General features: G+C 45.3%; 2 protein-coding genes across 3 annotated transcripts; both read right to left on the bottom strand.

The window, feature by feature from the left end:
- Positions 1-99: 99 nt before the first annotated feature.
- LOC135371282 (glucose dehydrogenase [FAD, quinone]-like) lies at positions 100-10,230 on the bottom strand. Of its 2 annotated transcripts, XM_064605388.1 has the most exons (11): positions 9,984-10,230; positions 7,758-7,960; positions 7,511-7,700; positions 6,370-6,501; positions 5,986-6,110; positions 5,072-5,239; positions 3,645-3,789; positions 2,790-2,953; positions 2,503-2,680; positions 372-588; positions 100-303 (listed from the first exon to the last, which is right to left on the bottom strand). In XM_064605388.1, the coding sequence occupies exons 1-11, from the start codon at positions 10,123-10,125 to the stop codon at positions 150-152; spliced, it is 1,818 nt and encodes a 605-aa protein (XP_064461458.1). In that variant the 5' UTR covers positions 10,126-10,230; the 3' UTR covers positions 100-149. The 2 variants fall into 2 exon arrangements, with proteins under 2 accessions (XP_064461458.1, XP_064461459.1); XM_064605389.1 differs by lacking the exons at positions 7,511-7,700; positions 7,758-7,960.
- Positions 10,231-11,171: 941 nt separating this feature from the next.
- Positions 11,172-19,593, bottom strand: LOC135371283 (glucose dehydrogenase [FAD, quinone]-like). Its single transcript, XM_064605390.1, has 11 exons — positions 19,355-19,593; positions 17,662-17,864; positions 17,394-17,583; positions 17,021-17,152; positions 16,657-16,781; positions 15,819-15,986; positions 15,172-15,316; positions 14,550-14,713; positions 14,186-14,363; positions 12,003-12,219; positions 11,172-11,952 (listed from the first exon to the last, which is right to left on the bottom strand). Exons 1-11 carry the CDS (start codon positions 19,494-19,496, stop codon positions 11,799-11,801), a joined length of 1,818 nt encoding a protein of 605 aa, XP_064461460.1. The 5' UTR covers positions 19,497-19,593; the 3' UTR covers positions 11,172-11,798.
- Between the last annotated feature and the right edge of the window lie 341 nt (positions 19,594-19,934).

Here is a 19,934-nt window from a genome sequence, read left to right as displayed (position 1 = left end):
TATAAACCACTGGCTCTAACTGAAAAGAGCTACTATGTAGGCTTTTGCTGTAGTAACTTGCAATCTGGGAAGCTACGAACGCCACGTATGGTCCCGATGTTAGTGTTCTAAGCCCTTTATTTTGCAGTAACCCACCACATCACCTTCACCTACTCAACCCCGACAGTTAAGCCATTGTCTTCCAGGACCATGGCAGCACCTTTGGCGCCAATCATCATCGTTGGAGCGTTAGTATTTCCTGTAGTCACCACGGGCATTATAGACGCATCGATGACCCTCAGGTTTGTCACACCTCCTCGAACTCTGTAAACAAAGTTCAATGATGACACATCCCACAATCATCAATGTTTAAGGCTATGTCATATAATTACCTAAGCCGAGCATCAACCACTGAAGTATTATCTGTACCCATGGCGCAAGTGCCACTGTAATGCCACACAGTGTGGGTCAGGTGACGTATCAAACACTCGAGGTATTCGTCACTATAAAGAACCTTGTCTTCGCAGCCCGGGAGAGAAATGTCCCATCGTTTTGCTCCAAGTGCCTTCATGGCATTAGTGTCTATGACCTCCAATGTTTTCTTCGCAGCTGCACGCGAAAGATAAAGGATTTAAAGTCAATTGTATTAGGCACTCTGAATCATGGCAGGATACAGGATGACATATCGCACACTCAAAGAACAGAAAGTGCAGGTGGCTCATATGTAGTTGGCTCAAACACAGCTAAGTGCAAATGCAGTGAAATGTTTGTAACCCCTTACGCAAACTAAGGGCCATTAAAGTTCCGAAACGTCTCTTCATTCAGTATGCATGGTCTCGGAAGGCAGTGGAATGCAGACAGTGGACAGGCACTTTCGCAGTTTTGGCGCATGAAGTTTATTTGTTTGTTGTTTATGCAAACAACGTCAGCAATGCACGTCCATTACTGCCGCCAGCGAATACGTTGCTTCGAAGCAGAAGGGCAACATGCCGATGATGATAACCGATTGATAATGTATCAACGAATGAGTAGACACTTAGGCCCGGTTTCACAAACGCCGATTAACATTTGAACCGAGATCAACGGTCCCTTAACTTGAATTTAACGCTTAACTCTGCTTGACTAAAAAGGGTTATTGTCGCTGAAACACTCATCAATGTTGAATCGACATCAATGATGTCGGTTCAAAGTTAATCAGTGCTGGTGAAACCGGGCTATAATAGTTCTGTTTATGGTACATGGAGACGGTACGATCACGTCACTGATCGCGGCAGGATGTCGCAAACCCTGTGACCGCCATCTACTACACATTAAAGCATGGTCTTATATTCACCAAACAAGCAGTATCGTTCGCTATTGTTATAACACCACGTGGTTGAGCATCTTAACTTCGCACGTACATACAAGGACGCTCGGATGGGCAAAATTACTCCCCATCGGTGGCGTCTCTTATCATAATTGTTGTCTGGCCAACGTAAAAGCACAAATCATCAGTTACCATTAGCCACGGACACGTCCTGATATCACGTCGGCGTTCTTATCTTAGTGATTAGCCGGAGAGGCACGCGTCATGCACCTCCTCGCCATTTCTTGCGTTTGTGAATTTCTGACTGCCAGCAGCAGTGACCGTTTTGACGCCTTTCACGGTAAATCTGTGATATTATGCGAAACGCATGAACTTGCACAGGTTTCGCGACGTACTCGGTGTTGGTGTGGGACGTCGCGAAACGCATGGGAAAGTGTTGCGTTGGTGGAATGCGAAGACACACTGGTAGGTGCGTTATCGAATGCTATGAATCAAGAAACTAGGGTTCATATTTACTCGATACTTTTTTCCAATGCTGTGAGCGTTACGAGGCGCCACTGATTTTTAAACAGACAGTACATTAACATATTTCTTCACAAAATCAACTCTCGCATTTAAGCACTTATCATATTCGTGCACGAGCTTTAAAATCGCACTGCTTCGTTCACCGCAAGCCCATTTAACCAATTGTGCAAGCCGCAATTCGTCATCATCCCTAAGACGTCTTCCTCTTTGTAGCTTGGGAAAAAAGGTGAACATCGCTTGGAAGCAAGGTCAGGGCTATATGGGGGTGGGGGGTGACCGAAAACCTCCCACCCGAAACCCTTCAACAAAGCTTGGATTGCAGCAACAGTATGAGGCTGAGCGTTGCCATGATGACGAATAATGCTGGTCGAAGGATTTCCACGTCTTCGATTTTGGATGGCTCGCCGTGTAGTTTTTTTAGTGTCTCGCAATTGAATAATACAATGTCTCGTTAAACTGGTAAAGCTGAGCAGCTTATGAGATACGCTCCACCACCTAGCGTTTACGGCTTATTTTCTCTGGACACAAATCCGCGCATTAGCTGCGCACAAGACGGTCTTCACTTGAAATGGATGGCTGCAATCGGCGCGATATACAGTTGTAACTCAGCATACGCCCCATACTTCGTGCCTCAAACTTGAGGTATTAGTCACCGTTTTCTTATCGAATATCAGAAGACATTGACGGAATACCTTCAATGGCTACAAGAATATCCTCTGGATGCGAGAAGTACTTCGGGTCGATGAGTGGATGTTCGTGAGGGTTGGTACTTTTCAGCTTAATTTCGCCCCTTGACTTGAGCTTGTTCAAGCATGGTGCGATGTGAATGGCATATCTTCCCCTGTTTGGCATGTAGTACTTTTCGTACACCTGAAGACGGTAAACAGAAAGTTAATGTCGCAGCAGGCAACAGTAAAATAGAGAGCTGACGGTTGTGTTTCATACAGGGAATACAATGCACACACAAATTAAAGCCCACCTCATTCTTGTAGCCAATATTTTTCAAGAACGCTTCAAAAGCTGGTGTTGATGGGGATACACCAACGAAAGTGAGTTCCACATCGGGGCTCTCCGTGCTAGTGTTCACAAATGACGTGCTCAGCATTGAAAGGGCTTCGATGCCTGCTGGTATGGCAAGAGGGCCTGGAAATGATTAATAACAGTTAACGACGCGTTTACCATCGTCATAATCCTATGGTACACAATAAATACAGAAATTTCAGATTAGTAGCCAACACTAATGTGCTGGCTAGCTTGTAACCACAAGCATCAGCACACCATCATTATGTCTGCCGTCCCGAGCAATCAATTACACTAAGAAAAAAGCGTGCAAAAATGTGGTAACTTCTATAGTTACCACCTATAGGTCGACATAGCGTCTGATAAAGGGTGTAAAAGGGTGGTGAAAGCAGTGATCATATATCCAAATTTCAACGACAAGGCGTACACTCCGCTCGCTAACCGAATCAGAAGCGGTAACCCTATCATTAGTGGCAAAGAGTGAGGTAGCAGGTAGAACTTTGCAACATTTTAGTCACAACATATGCGACAACTATTATCTCCTAAAAGGTGTAATTGCTCCACCCTTTTTCTAAGAGTGCAGTATGAAAGTTCAGAAACTTTAAAAAAATAAAAGAAAAAGAAGCTGCTTTCTAGGAAGATACTCGACTTCCGTGAATTGTGACCAGTTCAGTGTTTTTCTCTTGCGAAATAGCAAGCCGCCGTAGCGCCGGCTAACCTTTCCCCGTTTTTTTTCCTTCATAATAAACATGTAAATAAGCTGGCTTGTGAAATGGCAGGTGTGACAGGCTTAGTTCTTCTATAGGTACCCTACCATTTCCGTGTAAACAGTAGTCTGTGTATGCGGCAACGTCCGGATCTTCTATCGTAGCATTATACTCCAAGGTTGCAGCTATTCCACCAGTAAACGTGTGATCCTGCAGATTTTGTCCAACAGGAAGGTCTGCTACCACGGGAATCTGGAAAGTTTGAATGTCACACTGATGTAACAAAATTTGCATTCAAGGTAAATTTCCTGAATCTCGAAATGCAATTCCAGGACCGTGTAACGGCCGAAAGATCGTTCGAAAGCTCTTCGCGCTCAGTGGCCGTGGCCTGCAGCAGCTTGTTTGACCCTGGCGCATGTTTGCTAAGGAATCACGGAATATGGCTTCGGCAGTATACTATGGTCGTTAAGAAGGAAGAGAAATCCAGTCCGTCGACTACATACGCCGTTGGAGGTAAGGGGACGCAACAGCTCGCCAGGAGAAATACTGCAGCGGCGCCATGCAGCGTGCTGATGTGGTGGTGGTGTCATGTGGCCAGTCTTAACAGCCAATACGGATGCAGAGTGAGCATGATGGGTTACATTATTTCGCGGAGCAGCGAGCGTGACCTCTCTGTGTTCAGCCATCCTATCTGCGGCGTAATAATATTTTGAGAGCTGAGGGACTAGGGTTCTTTTCCTTCTTAAGTTGAACACGACTATAGGATGAGCTCCTTTCATATTTCCCTTCACACGAACAGGACAAAACCCCACTGACCTTGAAACCGCTTTTAAAACCCCCACCGTCTCTGCTGAACAGGACAATACTCTCAAAAGCCTACTGACGAGGTTCGCGATGATTGACGCCCATTGTATCATTTTATGATTTCTTGCCATCGTTCAGCAATGCTTAAGGCGGAGAGAGTTGTTTTCTTGGCTTTGCTTTCCTCCTGCGCTTTAATGAAGTAATATAATCGGAGCCAGCGTGCAGAACATACTAGAAAACGACAACGCCATTATTTTCATTCGCAGGGATATGGAAAACTGCAGTAAGCTTGTCGAATGTGAAAAAATATGTGAAATAACGTTAAATAAATTCCTATTCCTATTATTATTAATCTGTTGATTGCAATCAATTCCCCGACTGTTACTCTAGGGAATGATATCATTTTGGCCCAAATATCGCAGGCGGGCGTGCCGAGAGAAGCGATTTTGTTGCATCTCCCATAGACTGCCATGTATTGAAGATTTGACAAACTTTAATTCGCCAAAAATCAGTGCATCGAGTCAGGGATTAAAAAAAATATGTCATTCCTTAGATGAACTCGAGGGGAACACACGTGTACCTGTTTCGTGAAGAAATTTAGCGAGGTTTACGAGAACCCTGCGAACGAAAATTCCCCATAGACTTTCTTAAGTCCGCCTTAATAAATGCGAAATATTACTATCTGATGTTCACCTATAAGAAGAAAAAAAAACAATACGTAGAGACATACCTCAAGTTCCTGGAGATGCTTTTTTGGTCCAACTCCGGATAGCATGAGCAGCTGAGGAGATGCAATGGCGCCAGCTGAGAGGATCACTTCTCTTGCCGCCCGAATGAAATGAGGGGTCCCATGCTTTTCAAAATGGACGCCGACCGCTTGTTTTCCATCGAACTGTATCTACAGAATGTATACAATGACACCTTACTATACACCATGGGATGAACCTGCGCCTGGGACACTTTTTCGAAATGTATGAATACTTGGCGCGCCGTAAATGTTTTTACACCTTTCGGGTGTAAATGTCTTATCCAATACCACATACTTTCTCGTGCACGCATACTGTGTACTGTGTATTTGTGACTGTGTCCACATACTGTGTATACGTTATACACAATGCGCAAAGGTGTCTTGTAAAACGTCCTTCTGATGGCGTGTAATTACTACTACTTTAATCGCTGAAAAGCGGAAAAAATTACTTTGAGTGAGTACTTGACTAAAGTTACTCTGTGCTAGCCTTTACTTGTGCACAGCTAAACATATTTTCAAAAATCAAAGCAATTTTTTTTTCTTTTACCAATCAATCAATGAAGCTCATTTATAACAAACTCACTTAGCTTTTCATTTAAGCCCCATGTCACCATGGTTTGCCAAAAGAAAGCGGTTATATATGTATATATTTTTTAAAAGTAGTTTTCTGCGTTTTCTTTAAGTATGGTTGCCATTAAAGCGAAAATTGATTACTCTACAAATTCACATTTTTGAAACTAATCAGTGCTCTTCTAACGCTTTTAGCCAATTAGGAGTCGCCGAGCTGTCGATGGGGCTTGGGATTCCTCAGTGCTTTCTCTTTTACCACTTTATCACTGCATTTATCAGGGCCAAGACACATACCACTTTTTCACGTCACACAACGAAAGGCGTACCTTAGTAGCTGTGCTGCCCAATGTAATATGCAAGTTAGGACGCCGCTTAATTATTCGAGAAAGGAACGTCTTGCTGGAAGTTTCTCGCCTTCCACCCTTGATGTTGAATTGGACTCTCGAACAGCCTGAGAAAGCACAACAGGGAAACAACACTTCACATATTGTTTATGCACACCGGAAGCGGATATTTTTATCCCCGGTACAACTGTCTCTCAAGGTGGGCCCGGACGTCCTGGCCGACGTAGTAGAGCCTGTAGCTTCTGCGACAGGAAATTTGGAACGTCTGATTATTTCATCATTGACACGGAATGGCCGACGTCCTGTTGTAGCGAGACAGTGGCTCCAGGATGTGTTACAGGTTAAAGACGCTTGCGTCGACATTACCTGACTGCGTGGGACCGTTGTAGTCAATTTCATCATATCCCAGTTCCTTGCACGCGTCTAGAAACGCTTGACCGGAGAGCGACATCGAGGGTGCATAGCCAATCGTCAGCTCTCCTTTGTCACCATGGTAACCTGCCAAGAGAATCATACATCGCATTGTCAACACCACCTGCACTCTAAAAACAGAACTTCGCCGCATAGAACGCTGTGCGCCAACCGTACACCTCCGTAACCGCCAAGGCGTACGCCCCTTCCCTTTTCGAATCACAAGCGATAACCCTATCCTTCGTGGCAATGGTTGGCGCACCGCATGCTATGCGGTGAAGTTCTGCTTTTAGAGTGTAGATATAGAAAGTCTGCGCGCTCGTCGACGTGACGTAACAATTAAGAGCCAGCCAATGAGGATTATGTTTTCAACAACCGTAGCCAATCACGAACGTGCTTTCAGCGGTCGTGGCCATGTAGGAGAAAGAAGAACCACCGTCGTCTGCGAGTTGTGATTGAACGTCCCCGCGGTCTATATGAGAAAACTTGGAAATAATGCCCAAAACGGTCGCTACCTTTCTCAAAACTGATTTTCAGGAAAGCGTCTTGCACTTTTTGTCTAAATATCTAGGTCTGCAGGTTCCAGGTGAGCTGCAATCATTTGCGGGTTCACTCTTAAAAATGAACTTCACAGCACAGCACGCTCCTAGCCAACCGTCGTTTCAAATGATATCGTTATCCGCCCTGATTTGTTGAAAACGGGAGGCGTACGCCTTTTCTGTGACAATTATGAACAGCATAAGTGTCACAAAAAAGGCGTACGCCTCCCGTTTTCAACAAATCAGGGCAGATAACGATATCATTCGAGATGATGGTTGGCTAGGAGCGTGCTATGCGGTGAAGTTCATTTTTACGCGTGTTCTTGAATTTGCAGAAAGGCAAATCGCAGTAGCAGACGAATTCTGACTCTTAATTGCAAGAGGGAGAGGAGGCAATGCGCAGGCTTTCTCTAGCTAGGTGGTGTTGGCATTGTGCGATAAATTAACGTCAAGGAATACTTGGACTTTAGTGTGCGTGTGCGTGTGAGGGGGCGTGGGCATGCTTGTGTATAGTGAGCGTGGGCGTGCAGCCAATGATTGTACAGCTTCTCACTCACCATTATCTGCGTATTCAGGAATTGTGAAGGTCTCGATGCTCTTGAAGTATGGAAGTACTTCGTCGTAGGTCCATCCTGTAGCACCATTTGCGGCCCAGTTGTCGAAATCTAGTCTATTACCACGCACGAACATCATGCTATTAATAACGCTCGTGCCACCAAGCGCTTTTCCTCTGTTCCACGTGCTCCTCTGGGAAGAGGACCTCACGTATCAGCATCTGTTAAAAGCAACGTAATGCAGCCTTACGTGTTCGACCATTCCGAGGCAGGCATCGGTTTGCGGAACCGTCTTGTAGTACCAGTCGTGCTTCCCTCCCATTTGGCGACCGGATAGAAAGGGCACATCTGTTTCCGCATCTGGAGCGTTTCCAGCTTCAATAAGCAACACCGAGACGTGAGGAACTGCACTCAGTCTGTTGGCCACTACGCTCCCGGCTGATCCGCTGCCAACTGCATGGACAAAGAAAGCACGAGCTACTGGACGGTCGGTATACCGGCTTTCAAACACATCCTCGGTGTCCGCGCATCCAGCCACTGTTCCAAGTGTGGTGTGCGAGGTGACATCCATCACATCCCCCTGGTCTGCGGACAGTATCGCGAGCCCCCCCCCCCCCCCCCCCGCCCACGGAAACTGCTCTGCAAAAGTCGATCAACGCCAGTTCGACTTGGCCAAAATTCTTGGGCCATGGTCGGACCCCTCACATCAGACGCAAGGCCTGCGAGTTGTTACTGAGCTCCTCTCCAGCACAGGACTAATGGACGAACTCTAGAAGGACACCTTTCCATCATAATCACTTTCTCGTCCCTTTCACAAGCGCAATGGGGCAGTGTACCGTCATGACGGCTGTGAGTGACCCACCACACCGTCATCCCATTTATGTGTATGTGTGTTTCAGCACCCATTGCAATCGCTGTTGGATTCTCCGTAGATATTTGCATCCAGTTGAGCCTGGCGTTTCACTTTACTCGGCTTCGTTTACGGTTTATACTGATAACTAATCAGCCAGATATTGTAAGCGAGGAGGGGGGGGGGGGGCAACAGCCTCATGGCCCTTATGCGATGAATGAGGTGTCATTAGTACACCCGTATCGGGATAGAGCTTTTCAAATTACTTGTTTCAAACGGATATCTTTATGGGGCCAAGCTCTGTGTAGGTTCGCCCGTAGCTTTACAGGATCACGTGACAGTAGCCCCGTGATCAAAAATTTATGTGACCAACTTTTTTTTATTTTTTTCGGTGTGCGCCGTATTGCCTCCTGACGATTTTACTCCTTTCAGGTACACGGACGTCTTTTCTTAAAACTGCAAACTTGGAAGATAGCGAACACGGTGGAGGCACAAATGGAACACTGGAAAGAATAGTAAGTAAGGGGTTCGACGTTTGCTGTTGCTAACGGCGTAGATATGCTCGTTATCTGCATGTCTTTATTGGTGCGATACAACGTCGATATGCATGAATTTTCAAGTTACGTCTAGAGCCCTATTTAACTACCTTTGTGGGACGAAGCGTCATTAGACTCACGGTACAAATAACTGGAAAGTAAAGGCGCACTGCAAGAAAACAATGAGTAAATTGGAGTGCAATCGCAGCTTCTAGTTCCCTGGTTGCAATTACTCCCCAATTTTAGTTCGCTCACCCTGAAATTTACTCCCTAGTACTGCAGATATCCTTAAACTCTACATAAACTACCGTACGTTTAGTCCCAAAAGGACTAATAGCCGTGGAAATACATTAGTCCTCAAAATGACTAAATATTACTCTTATTTCTTCTTTTTCGGTTGCTACGTCTTTCAGGTAAATATTTTCATGAAAATCGTTACTACTTTACACCTTCAGAAATAAAGTCCTAGCGGTTAGGTAGGAGAGTAGTTTTAATGACAACATTCTGCATGAAAGCTTGTCATTAAAATTAGATGCAAAGTCGACTAGCTCTTCGTGGACATGACGGCGTTTGTATATTTTATGGAGATGGGACGAATCCGAATTTCCCGACGAATTTCCCGAATCCGAATCTGGATCCTAGGAAGGTTATGCGAATCCACGAATCTTACGAATCTCGACCCTCTAGAAGCTTTCGAAAGCTAGGGGAGAAACACTTCTACTGAAAAGTGTTGTGAAGCAGAATTTGATATATTTGTTTGATGAAGAGCAAAACAAATAATAGTCCACCTTCAGGGGAAAACATACCAATATACTTCTTAAATGTAATTTATTTAGCATGTTTATCATCGACTAGAAGAAATACATAAACTCTCGAGTCTGAATTCTTCCCATGTTACTTCAAAACTTGTAATGTCGGAGTTTTATGCTATGGTTTTGGCGCGGCCCCAGGCCCGCAGGCCAATCTGGCTTCCGGCGGACTCCGAAGGCGCCAATTTTAAACAGAAACAAACAAAAGTGGTTGGTGGATTTGGTTAGCTCACCCCTAATATTTTATCTACTTACAATTCGAAATAAATTGAGCGACTCACCTACGATGAAGTCGTACTCCTCTTTTAGGTTTCCCCTGTCGTAATATGAGTTCGAAGGGGTGTTTGAGAAAGACACTATGCACATAACATATATGTAGCCCAGTAGAAACCCCTTGGGTGCACATGAGAACGCGGGAATCATGGATCCTTTTTCTTAGAAACCGTGTTTGAATACAACACTGACACTTTAGGCGTAGTGTAGACACATAGAGGGTGACGTCTGTGCAACGGCGCTGATATCGTTGTTGAGGAGTGCTTGAGGATAAGGAGGGTGCCTAGGAGGGTACGTCTTGAGCGATAACTAGAGATAACTGAGAAGTGTTTCTGTTTCGGGAGAGATGGGCGGAACAGCAAGGGGTGCTTAGGGCATGGTAACTTGTGAAGATTTATACCCACAGGCTCGGTATAAGATCCTAATTGGACTCAAGCCTGTTCAGGACAACCGGCTAGTAGACGGTTGATCAACCGAATGAACAGATAATATGCATAGAAAGCATTAAAAATCCCAGTGCCTGGGCAACACAAAAAAAGGACGTACACGACGGTGCACTGATAATAAACTTCTAAATCTATATAATGAATTTCTAAATTTGGAGGGAGAACTTGACGCGAACTCAATATGTGATTGTTCATTCTTGTTACGATTTAAAATATTCAGATTTGTGCTTAAAGAAATTAAGAAAGAGACAAAGAAAAACAACGCTATTTATGGGCAAGATCGCTTACTCGCTTTCACGCGTAACGAATTAATGAGGGACGGAGCACTGGTTGAGAAGGGCACGTGACAAAGCACGTGCACGGTGCTTTTCGCGCGATACGTGAAGGGCGTAGCATACGTCACGCGCAATGTGTCACATCCCAGTTCTTTTGAATTTCCTGCCATTCGTTAGCTCGTTAGGCGTGCAAACGATTAATCCCTGGTTGCCTTCCGAATCTCAGGGCCTCAGCACATATATGGTCCCTCTTTACGACATAGAAGTGCCTCTACGTCCAGCAGGAAGCAATGTTCGTATCACCATCACCTACTTAACACATTTCCTTATATCCACACGCGTCGCTTTGCCAAGCTTTTCTCTTACTCTCGTTTGCTACATATTTCGCTACTCTTCAATTTTTATCACCTGAGTAACTGCAGACCTTTCACGAAAGCTCGTCATTCTTTAAAATTGTTTTGAGAATACGATGCTCTATTCTCTGTATTTTTATTTTATTTTACGTCACCAATATATACATGTACATGACACGCAATCAGCATGAAAGTAACATGCTGGTAAAAAATGGATTTAGGGAAGATGCATGAAACAGCTCATTTATTTTCCACGTACAAGTGTATTTGTTTTTGTCAGTGTTGCTCCGTTGTGTCTCTATATTCGCATCCGTATTAGCCGTCTCACTGGTTACGGCAATGTAAGCCCACTGCATACTAGGCAGGGACCAACTCGGGACGACACAGACCCAAGCAGCATAACATCTTGGCCCAATATCGGTCCAATATTGGCAACGTCGGCCCAATATTGGACCTCTATTATTATCTATTGGGAAGATTAGCGGTGGAGAATAATACCGAGTAAATTTGGAAGGGACCGGTTTATCTGCGCCATGTGCTAATTACGTTACCACGTTACGTTTACGTTAGTGAATACAGTTCGAAACTTTGTAGAACGCGATACGCTGACAATGTGTCGAGGGCTGTCACCGAAAAGAGCTCCGAGCTAGGCTCATGCTGTAGTATCTGAGAGGCTACGAGCGGCACGTAGTCTCGATGTTACAGTTCTAAGCTCTTTATTTTGCAGTAACCCACCACATCACCTTCGCCTACTCAACCTCGACAGTTAGGCCATTGTCTTCCAGGGCCATAGCAGCACCTTTGGCGCCAATCATCATCGTTGGAGCGTTAGTATTTCCTGTAGTCACCACGGGCATTATAGACGCATCGATGACCCTCAGGTTTGTCACACCTCCTCGAACTCTGTAAGCAAAATTCAATGATGGCACTTTCCACAATCATATCATAGTTACCTAAGCCGAGCGTCCACCACTGAAGTATTATCTGAACCCATGGCGCAAGTGCCACTGTAATGCCACACGGTGTGGGTCAGATGACGTATCAGGCACTCGAGGTATTCGTCACTATAAAGAACCTTGTCTTCGCAGCCAGGGAAGGAAATGTCCCATCGTTTTGCTCCAAGTGCCTTCATGGCGTTAGTGTCTATGACCTCCAATGTTTTCTTCACAGCTGTACACGAAAGATAAAAGACTCAAGTCAAGTGCATTAGGCATTCTGAATCATAGCAGGATACAGGACGACTTATCGTAGAGTCGCAGGACAGAAAGCTCAGGTGGCTGATAAACACAGCTAAGTTCAAATGCGGTCGAATGCTTGTAACTCTTTACGCATGCCGTTTGGCTGACCTTTCCTTCCCTTTTTTCTTTGTTCTAATAAATATGTTCCCCCCTCCCCCCGCCTTACGCATCCTCATAGTGCCATTAATATTCTGAAACTTCTCTTCGTTCAGTTGGGTCTTGCAAGTCAGCACAGGAACACAGGCAGTGAACGAGCACTTTCGCAATTTTGGCGCCTCAAATTTATTAGTTTGTTGCTTATGCAAACAACGTCAGCAATGCACGTCCACTGCTCCCGCCAACGAATACGTTCCCAAGCAGCACAATGTACTGAAAGTCGAGTGCAATGGGGGTGGACGGGTAGGTGGACGGCCTTGAACAGGCTCGTGAAACTACAGAACTTTGATAAGACACATTTTGCTAATGACACATGAAGACGGTACGGTCACGGCAGAATGTCGCAAACACTGTGACCGCTATCTACTCCGCATTAAAGTACCATACAAGCAGTATTGTTCTCTATTGTTATAACACCACGTGGCTTAGTATCTAAACTTCACACGTTCAATGACCGTCAGCTGCGCAAAGTTACTCCACGGGTCTTCCATGGTGGCGTCTCTTATCATAATTGTTATCTGGCCAACGTAAAACCCCGAATTATCAATAACCTGAACCTCACATTGAACCCGACAAGTCTCTGTGAACCAGTAACCACTGACGCATCCTGATATCACGTCGGCGTTCTTATCTTAGTGATTAGCCGGAGAGGCACACGTCATGCACCTCCTCGCCACTTCTTACGTTTGTGAAGTTCTGACTGCTAGTAGCAGTGAGCTGGCACATGTTCTGCGACGAACTCGGTGTTGATATGGGACGTCGTGAAACGCATGGCAAAGTGTTCCGTTGGTGGAATGCGAAGACAGACTGGTAGGTGGTTTTTCGAATGCTACGATATCAAAGAAGCTAGGGTGCATATTTAGGCGGTGCTTTTTTACAAGGCTGTGAGCGTTACGAGGCCCCACTGAGCATATATTCTACAAGGCTAATCCAGAAATTAAGCACGCCGCTTAGCTTTAAAAATTGAGGCTTAAAAAATTGAAATTTAAAATACACAGTACATTAATCTGCAAAATCATTTCCTGTATTTAAATAGTTTATCATACCCGCTGACGACCTTTAAAGTCGCGCTGTTTCGTCCACCGCAAGCCCATTTAACCAATTGCTGACGCCGTGAACATCGCTTAGAAGCAAGGTCTGGGCTATAGGAGGGGTGACCGAAAACCTCCCATCCGAAACTGTTCAACAAAGCTTGTGTTGCAGCAACAGCATGAGGCTGAGCGTTGCCATGAAGAGGAATAATGCTGCTAGAAAAGTTTCCACGTCTTCGATTTTGGATGGCTCGCTGTGTAGTTTTTTTACTGTCTCGCAATCGAATAATACAATGTCGTTTTCTAATTTGGTAAAGCTGAGCAGTTTTTACTTCCTGGATCACCCTCGTGCTTATAATGTGCACTCCAGTACCTTGCGTTTACGGCTTACCCAAGCAGCAAAATGTACTGAAAGCCGAGTGCAATAGGGGTGGACGGGTAGGTGAAAGGCCTTGAACAGACTCGTGAAACTAAAGAACATTGATAGGACACATACCGCCCACCCCTATTGCACTCGACTTTCAGTACATTGTGCTGCTTGGGTATTGTCTCTGAACGCTAATCAAGACAGCCTTCGCACGAAATGAATGGCTGCAATTGGCGCGATATACAGTTGTGACTCAGCATTCTCGGTCACTCGACTTCGTGCCCCAAATTTGAGGTATTATTCATCGTTTTCTTATCGAATATAATCAGACATTGACGGAATACCTTCAATGGCTACAAGAATGTCCTCTGGATGCGAGAAGTACTTCGGGTCGATGAGTGGATGCTCGTGAGGGTTGGTACTTTTCAGTTTAATTTCGCCCCTTGACTTGAGCTTGTTCAAGCATGGTAGGATTTGAACGGCATATCTTTCCCTGTTTGGCATAAGGTACTTTTCGTACACCTGGAGAAAGTGGAGAGAATGTTAATGTCCCAAAAAAAGGCAGCTATGAAAGAGATAGGCACGGTTGTCGACATGACTGATTCGTGGCATGAATATTACGATAATCAGGTGGACTATGGGGTACTGATTTCGAACTCTCCCGCATTTCATGCATTTAGTAAAATGCACACACAAATAAAGGCCCACCTCATTCTTGTAGCCAGCATTTTTCAAGTACGTTTCACCATCTGGTGCTGATGGAGATACTCCAAAGAATATGAGTTCCACATCGGGACTCTCCGTGCTAGTGTTCACAAATGACGTGCTCAGCATTGAAAGGGCTTCGATGCCTGCTGGTATGGCAAGAGGACCTGGAAATGTCGGGAATTAACAATAGTGAATGACGCGTTCACCATCCTCATAATCCTATATGGTATACAATCAATTCTGTAATTTCAGATCAGTCTCAGTAGCCAGCACTAGTGTGCTGAATAACCTGTGAACACAAGCATTAGCATATACCATCATTATGTGAGCCCGATCAATTAAGCTATGCAGTACGGAAGTTTAGAAACTTTAGAACAAAAAAAAAAAAAAAAAGACAAGAAAAGACAGCTTCCTAGGAATATACGCGGGTTCCATGAAGTGTGACCAATTTCGTGTTTCCTTTTTTTTTTTTTTTTTTGCTGGGAGTAGCAAGCCGCCGTAGCGCAGGCTAACCTTTCCCTCCTTTTTTTCATCATAAACATATCTCCCTCAATCATGAACGAGGAGGCACTGGCTCGTGAAATGGCAGGTGTGACAGGGTTAGTTGTTCTAGGCACCCTACCATTTCCGTGCAAACAGTAGTCTGTGTAGGCGTCGACACCTGGATCTTGGATCAGAGCGTTATTCTCCAAGGTTGCAGCTATTCCACCAATAAACATGTGGTCCTGAAGATTTTGTCCAACGGGAAGGTCTGCTACCACTGGAATCTAGCAGTTTGAATGTTACACTGATGGCAATAAATTAACAAAATTGTAACAACATTGTAACAAAATTTGCTTTCAACGTAATTTCCTGAACCCCGAAATGCGTTTCCTGGACAGTTTAACGGCCGAAACATCGTTTGAAGGGTCTTTGCGGCCAGTGGTCGTGGCCTGCAGCAACCTGTCCGTCTGCTTGAGCATGTCTGCTAAGAAATCACGACATATGGCTTCGAGAATATACTAGGATAAGCTCCTTTCACGTTATCCTTCACACGAACAGGACAAAGCCCCACTGACCTTGAAACACCACTGGTCTTGAAACCGCTTTGAAAACCCCACTGACTCAGCTGAACACTCTGCTGACTCTGCTGAACGTTCGCGAAGCTTGACACGCATTTTGTAATTTATTGCCGTCCTTCAGCAATGCTTAGTAAATGTGAAACGTCACTACATTGTGTTCACCTATACAAAAAAAGAAAAAAAAGAAAAACGGCAGGTAGAGACATACCCCAAGTTCCTGGAGATGGGTTTTTGGTCCCACTCCGGATAACATGAGCAGCTGAGGAGATGCAATGGCGCCAGCTGAAAGGATCACTTCTCTTGCGGCGCGGATGAAATGAGAGGTCCCATGCTTTTCGAAATGAACGCCGACCGCATGTGTTCCATCGAACTGTATCTACCGAATGCATACAGTGACACCTTACTATACAGTTCAAATAAACAACTTCAGCAAGGGTACATGAAAGACTTCCTCAACACTGAACGCCCTTAACAGCAATTATTGCACTGCAGGACAGTTTTTCGAAATGTTTTCTTTGTGGCAAAATGGACTACTTCTAAAAAAAATACTTTTTGCGAGTCATTGCTCGACTGAAGTTACTGTGTGGTAGACTTTACTTGTCCATGGGTCGTGAGTCGTGGTCCATGAGCCTCCATGATGTCTGTGTCCGTGGTCCAGTGGTCCATGAGTCGTGTGTTGTGTGTCGTCCTCTGTGTGCCCGGACTCAGGATTTTACATCGTGGAGTTCATCCACCACATCTACGCTATTTTGTTAGGCCATCCATGGTTTGTCGAAATAAAGCGGTTATGTGTACATATTTTTAAAGTAGTTTTGTGCGTCTTCTTGAAGTATGGTGTCCATTAAAGCGAAAATCGATTACTCTACAGATTAATATTTTTGACACTAATTAGGGGTTCTTAAATCTTTCAGTCAATTAGGAGTCGCCGAAGTGTCGAGAGGGCTTAGGGCTCGTCAGTGCTTTCTCTTTTACCACTTTATCACTGCATTTATCAGCGCCCAGATACATATCACTTTTTCACGTCACGCAATGCAAGGCGTACGTACCTTAGTAGCTGTGCTGCCCAATGTAATATGCAAGTTAGGACGCTGCTTAATTATGCGGGAAAGGAACGCCTTGCTCGAACTTTCTCTACGTCCGGCCTTGATGTTGAATTGGACTCTCGAACAGCCTGAGAAAGCACAACAGGGAATCAACACTCCACGTATTGTCTATGCACATCGGAAGCGGATATTTTTATCCTGGTGCAACTGTCTCTCTAGGTGGGCCCGGACAGCCTGTAGCTTCTGAGACAGGAAATTTGGAACCCCTGATTACTTCTTCATTGACACAGAATGGTCGACATCCTGTTGTTGCGAAACAGTGGCTCCAGGATTTGGTACAGGCTAAAGAAACTTGCGTCTACATTACCGGACTGCGTGGGACCGTTGTAGTCAATTTCATCATATCCCAGTTCCTTGCACGCGTCTAAAAACGCTTGACCAGAGAGCGACATCGATGGTGCATAGCCAATCGTCAGCTCTCCTTTGTCACCATGGTAACCTGCCAAGTGAATTGTACGTGGTCAAATCGCATTGTGCGATAAATTAATACCAAGGCATACTCGCACTTCAGGGGGAGGCATGATTGTGTGTAGTGGGCGTGCAGCCAATGATCCACCCACGCAGCACAACATCTTGTCCCGATATTGGCAATACTGGCCCAATCTTGGTTCAATATTGGGCCGGCATTGCCAATCTTGGTCAAATATTGGGCCAAGATGTTGTGCTGCTTGGGTTCTCACCATTATCTGCGTATTCAGGGATTGTAAAGGTCTCGATGCTCTTGAAGTATGGAAGTACTTCGTCGTAGGTCCATCCTGTAGCACCGCTTGCGGCCCAGTTGTCGAAATCTAGTCTATTGCCACGCACGAACATCATGCCATTAATAACGCTCGTGCCACCAAGCGCTTTTCCTCTGTTCCACGTGCTCCTCTGGGAAGAGGACCTCACGTATCAGTTGCTGGTTTCTTTTTGTCAGTTTCCGTTAGAAGCGACGTAATGCAGCCTTACGTGTTCGACCATTCCAAGGCAGGCATCCGTTTGCGGAACCGTCTTGTAGTTCCAGTCGTACTTCCCTCCAATCTGGAGACTGAATAGGAGAGGCACATCTGTTTCCGCATCTGGAGCGTTTCCAGCCTCAATGAGCAATACCGATACGTCAGGAACTGCACTCAGTCTGTTGGCCACTACGCTTCCTGCTGACCCGCTGCCAACTGCATAGACAAAGAAAGTGCGTACTGCTGAACTCTTGTTCCTGGCGTTGGTCTAGTCTGTTCCAATTTATGGGGACTAATGGGACTAATATCTTCATTTCACTAAAGCGATAGCTTCATATGGTGCAAACCACCACGCCCTATAGGCCACGTGGCGGCTCTATAAGGTTACCCCAATAGACGATTTTACAAAGGTGCCAAGCGCGCGACGCAAAGCATCATGGGAACTTTGAGGGACACCGCTCTGTCGTCTGCTTCGTTTATGGTTTACCCCGGCTGACGCTGCTGCAGCGCACACCGGGAATGTTGTTGTTGTTCTTCTATCTCCGTCTCTGACAGTCTCGTAATGCTTGAAGGCACTCTAAGTTCCCATGAGTCCTTGCGTGCCACAGGTGGCGCTTGCGATCCCAATGAAGGCTTCTGAGGGATCTCAGGCGGTTGCTGTTTTGTGGACTATTTTTGAAGCGTGATGTGGGCAAGCTAACGTTTGTCCCATCCTACAGTTGGCGATACAAGGTATATTCGCCACCTAGTGAATACATTTTCCCCACAGAGGTGGCGCTAGGTTTTTTGTAACTTGTCGCAGCTGCTGATTCAGGAATAGTAATCGGCAAGATACGGTTAGCAAGCGGGCTGAATGGTTGAGAATCTTCTGTGGCTCGTCTCATCGAGTCAACAATACAGGTCTATTAAGCACATGTGGCACAAAGATGAATTGCTATCTTTTTTTTTTACTTTCGTTTCCTTCAACAGTCGTAAATACCCGCCTATGTATGATATGCCAGTTGCAATTCATTCCGTTGTTAAATCTCACGTGTTAATCAAACGGAGATTTATTTTATCGCTTCAAAGCAGATACATAGTTACATGCACTTATAAACTGATATAAGATTATCTGACAAATTAGTGCGCAACCTAAACTGCAGTGCACGTAAACTGGAGTGCAGTCACGGCCTCTAGGCCCCTGGATGGCAATTCCTCCCGATTTTAGACCCCATCACCCTGATATTTACTCCCCAGTACTGTAAATACGTCCTCAAACTTACAATTGAAGTCGGTACAGGACGCATACTGACTCCTCTGTCCCCCACTCCTTCCTGCTGTCCTCTCTCCATCTGTCCACATCTGTACGCCGTTCATAGCCACAGTTCTTTCGCGGCGCTAACACAGAAATAAAAAATAAAGACTCCGCATAAACTCTGTGCGTTTAGTCTCGAAACGGACTAATAGCTGTGGCAATACATCTACGTATACCCCCCAAAAGGACGGAAAATTTCTGGTTGTTTCCTCTCTTTCGGTTGCTGCGTCGTCTTCCTCACGAATGTTTTCACGGAAACCGTTGCTAATTTACACAATCAGAAATAAAGTTCAAATGGTTAGGACCATCTAGTTTTAATGACAACGATGTCAGTTAAAGTAGAGTACCTTTCCGTTGACATGACGGCGTTTGTATATTCTATTTACGATTAGAAACAAAGAGAGCGACTCACCCACGATGAAGTCGTACTCCTCTTTTAGGTTTCCAGCATCGTAATACGAGTTCGAAGGGGTATTTGAGAAAGATAGTATGCACATCACATATATGTAGCCCAGCAGAAATCCACTGGGCGCGCACGAGAACGCTGGGACCATGGCTTCTTCTTGTTACCAACTGTGTTTCGGTACAGCGCTGACACTTTGGACGGGTATAGTGTAGACGCTTGGAGAGTGATCCCGTGCAACAGAGCTGATATCGCTCTTGAGACGCGCTTGACGATAAGGAGGATACTTAGGAGGGCTGCACGTTGAGCGATAACTAGAGATAACTAGGCAGTGTTTCTGTCTCGGACGAAATGGGAGGTACAACAACGTGTGAGTCATGGAGCGTGGTAACTTGTGAAGCTTTAGGGCCACAAACTGGGCATAAAACTGAATTGTTTTTTTTTTTAAATTCCGGGTTAGAGACGCGAAGCAACTGTGGTTATGAGCGGCGTACAGACGTGGATAGATGGAGAGAGGACAGCAGGAAGGAGTGAGGGTAAGTATGCGTCCAAGGCCGACTTCATGGGTAACTGTGCCGACATTCGTCTG

Source organism: Ornithodoros turicata, chromosome 10 (genome assembly GCF_037126465.1).
Source record: "Ornithodoros turicata isolate Travis chromosome 10, ASM3712646v1, whole genome shotgun sequence".
NCBI lineage: Eukaryota > Metazoa > Arthropoda > Arachnida > Ixodida > Argasidae > Ornithodoros > Ornithodoros turicata.
This window is presented reverse-complemented; position numbering and strand designations above follow the sequence as displayed.

Bases quoted from the DNA above. Each gene is read 5' to 3' on its own strand.
- LOC135371283 (XM_064605390.1), bottom strand. From the start codon at position 19,496: ATGGTCCCAGCGTTCTCGTGCGCGCCCAGTGGATTTCTGCTGGGCTAC. The intron at 17,153-17,393 runs GTGAGAACCCAA...TTCACTTGGCAG, and splicing joins CCCTGAATACGCAGATAATG to GTTACCATGGTGACAAAGGA. The intron at 11,953-12,002 runs GTAACTATGATA...TTTTGCTTACAG, and splicing joins GTGGTGGACGCTCGGCTTAG to AGTTCGAGGAGGTGTGACAA.
- LOC135371282 (XM_064605388.1), bottom strand. From the start codon at position 10,125: ATGATTCCCGCGTTCTCATGTGCACCCAAGGGGTTTCTACTGGGCTAC. The intron at 2,954-3,644 runs GTAGGGTACCTA...AATCATTTCCAG, and splicing joins CTACTGTTTACACGGAAATG to GCCCTCTTGCCATACCAGCA. The intron at 304-371 runs GTAATTATATGA...CTTTGTTTACAG, and splicing joins GTGGTTGATGCTCGGCTTAG to AGTTCGAGGAGGTGTGACAA.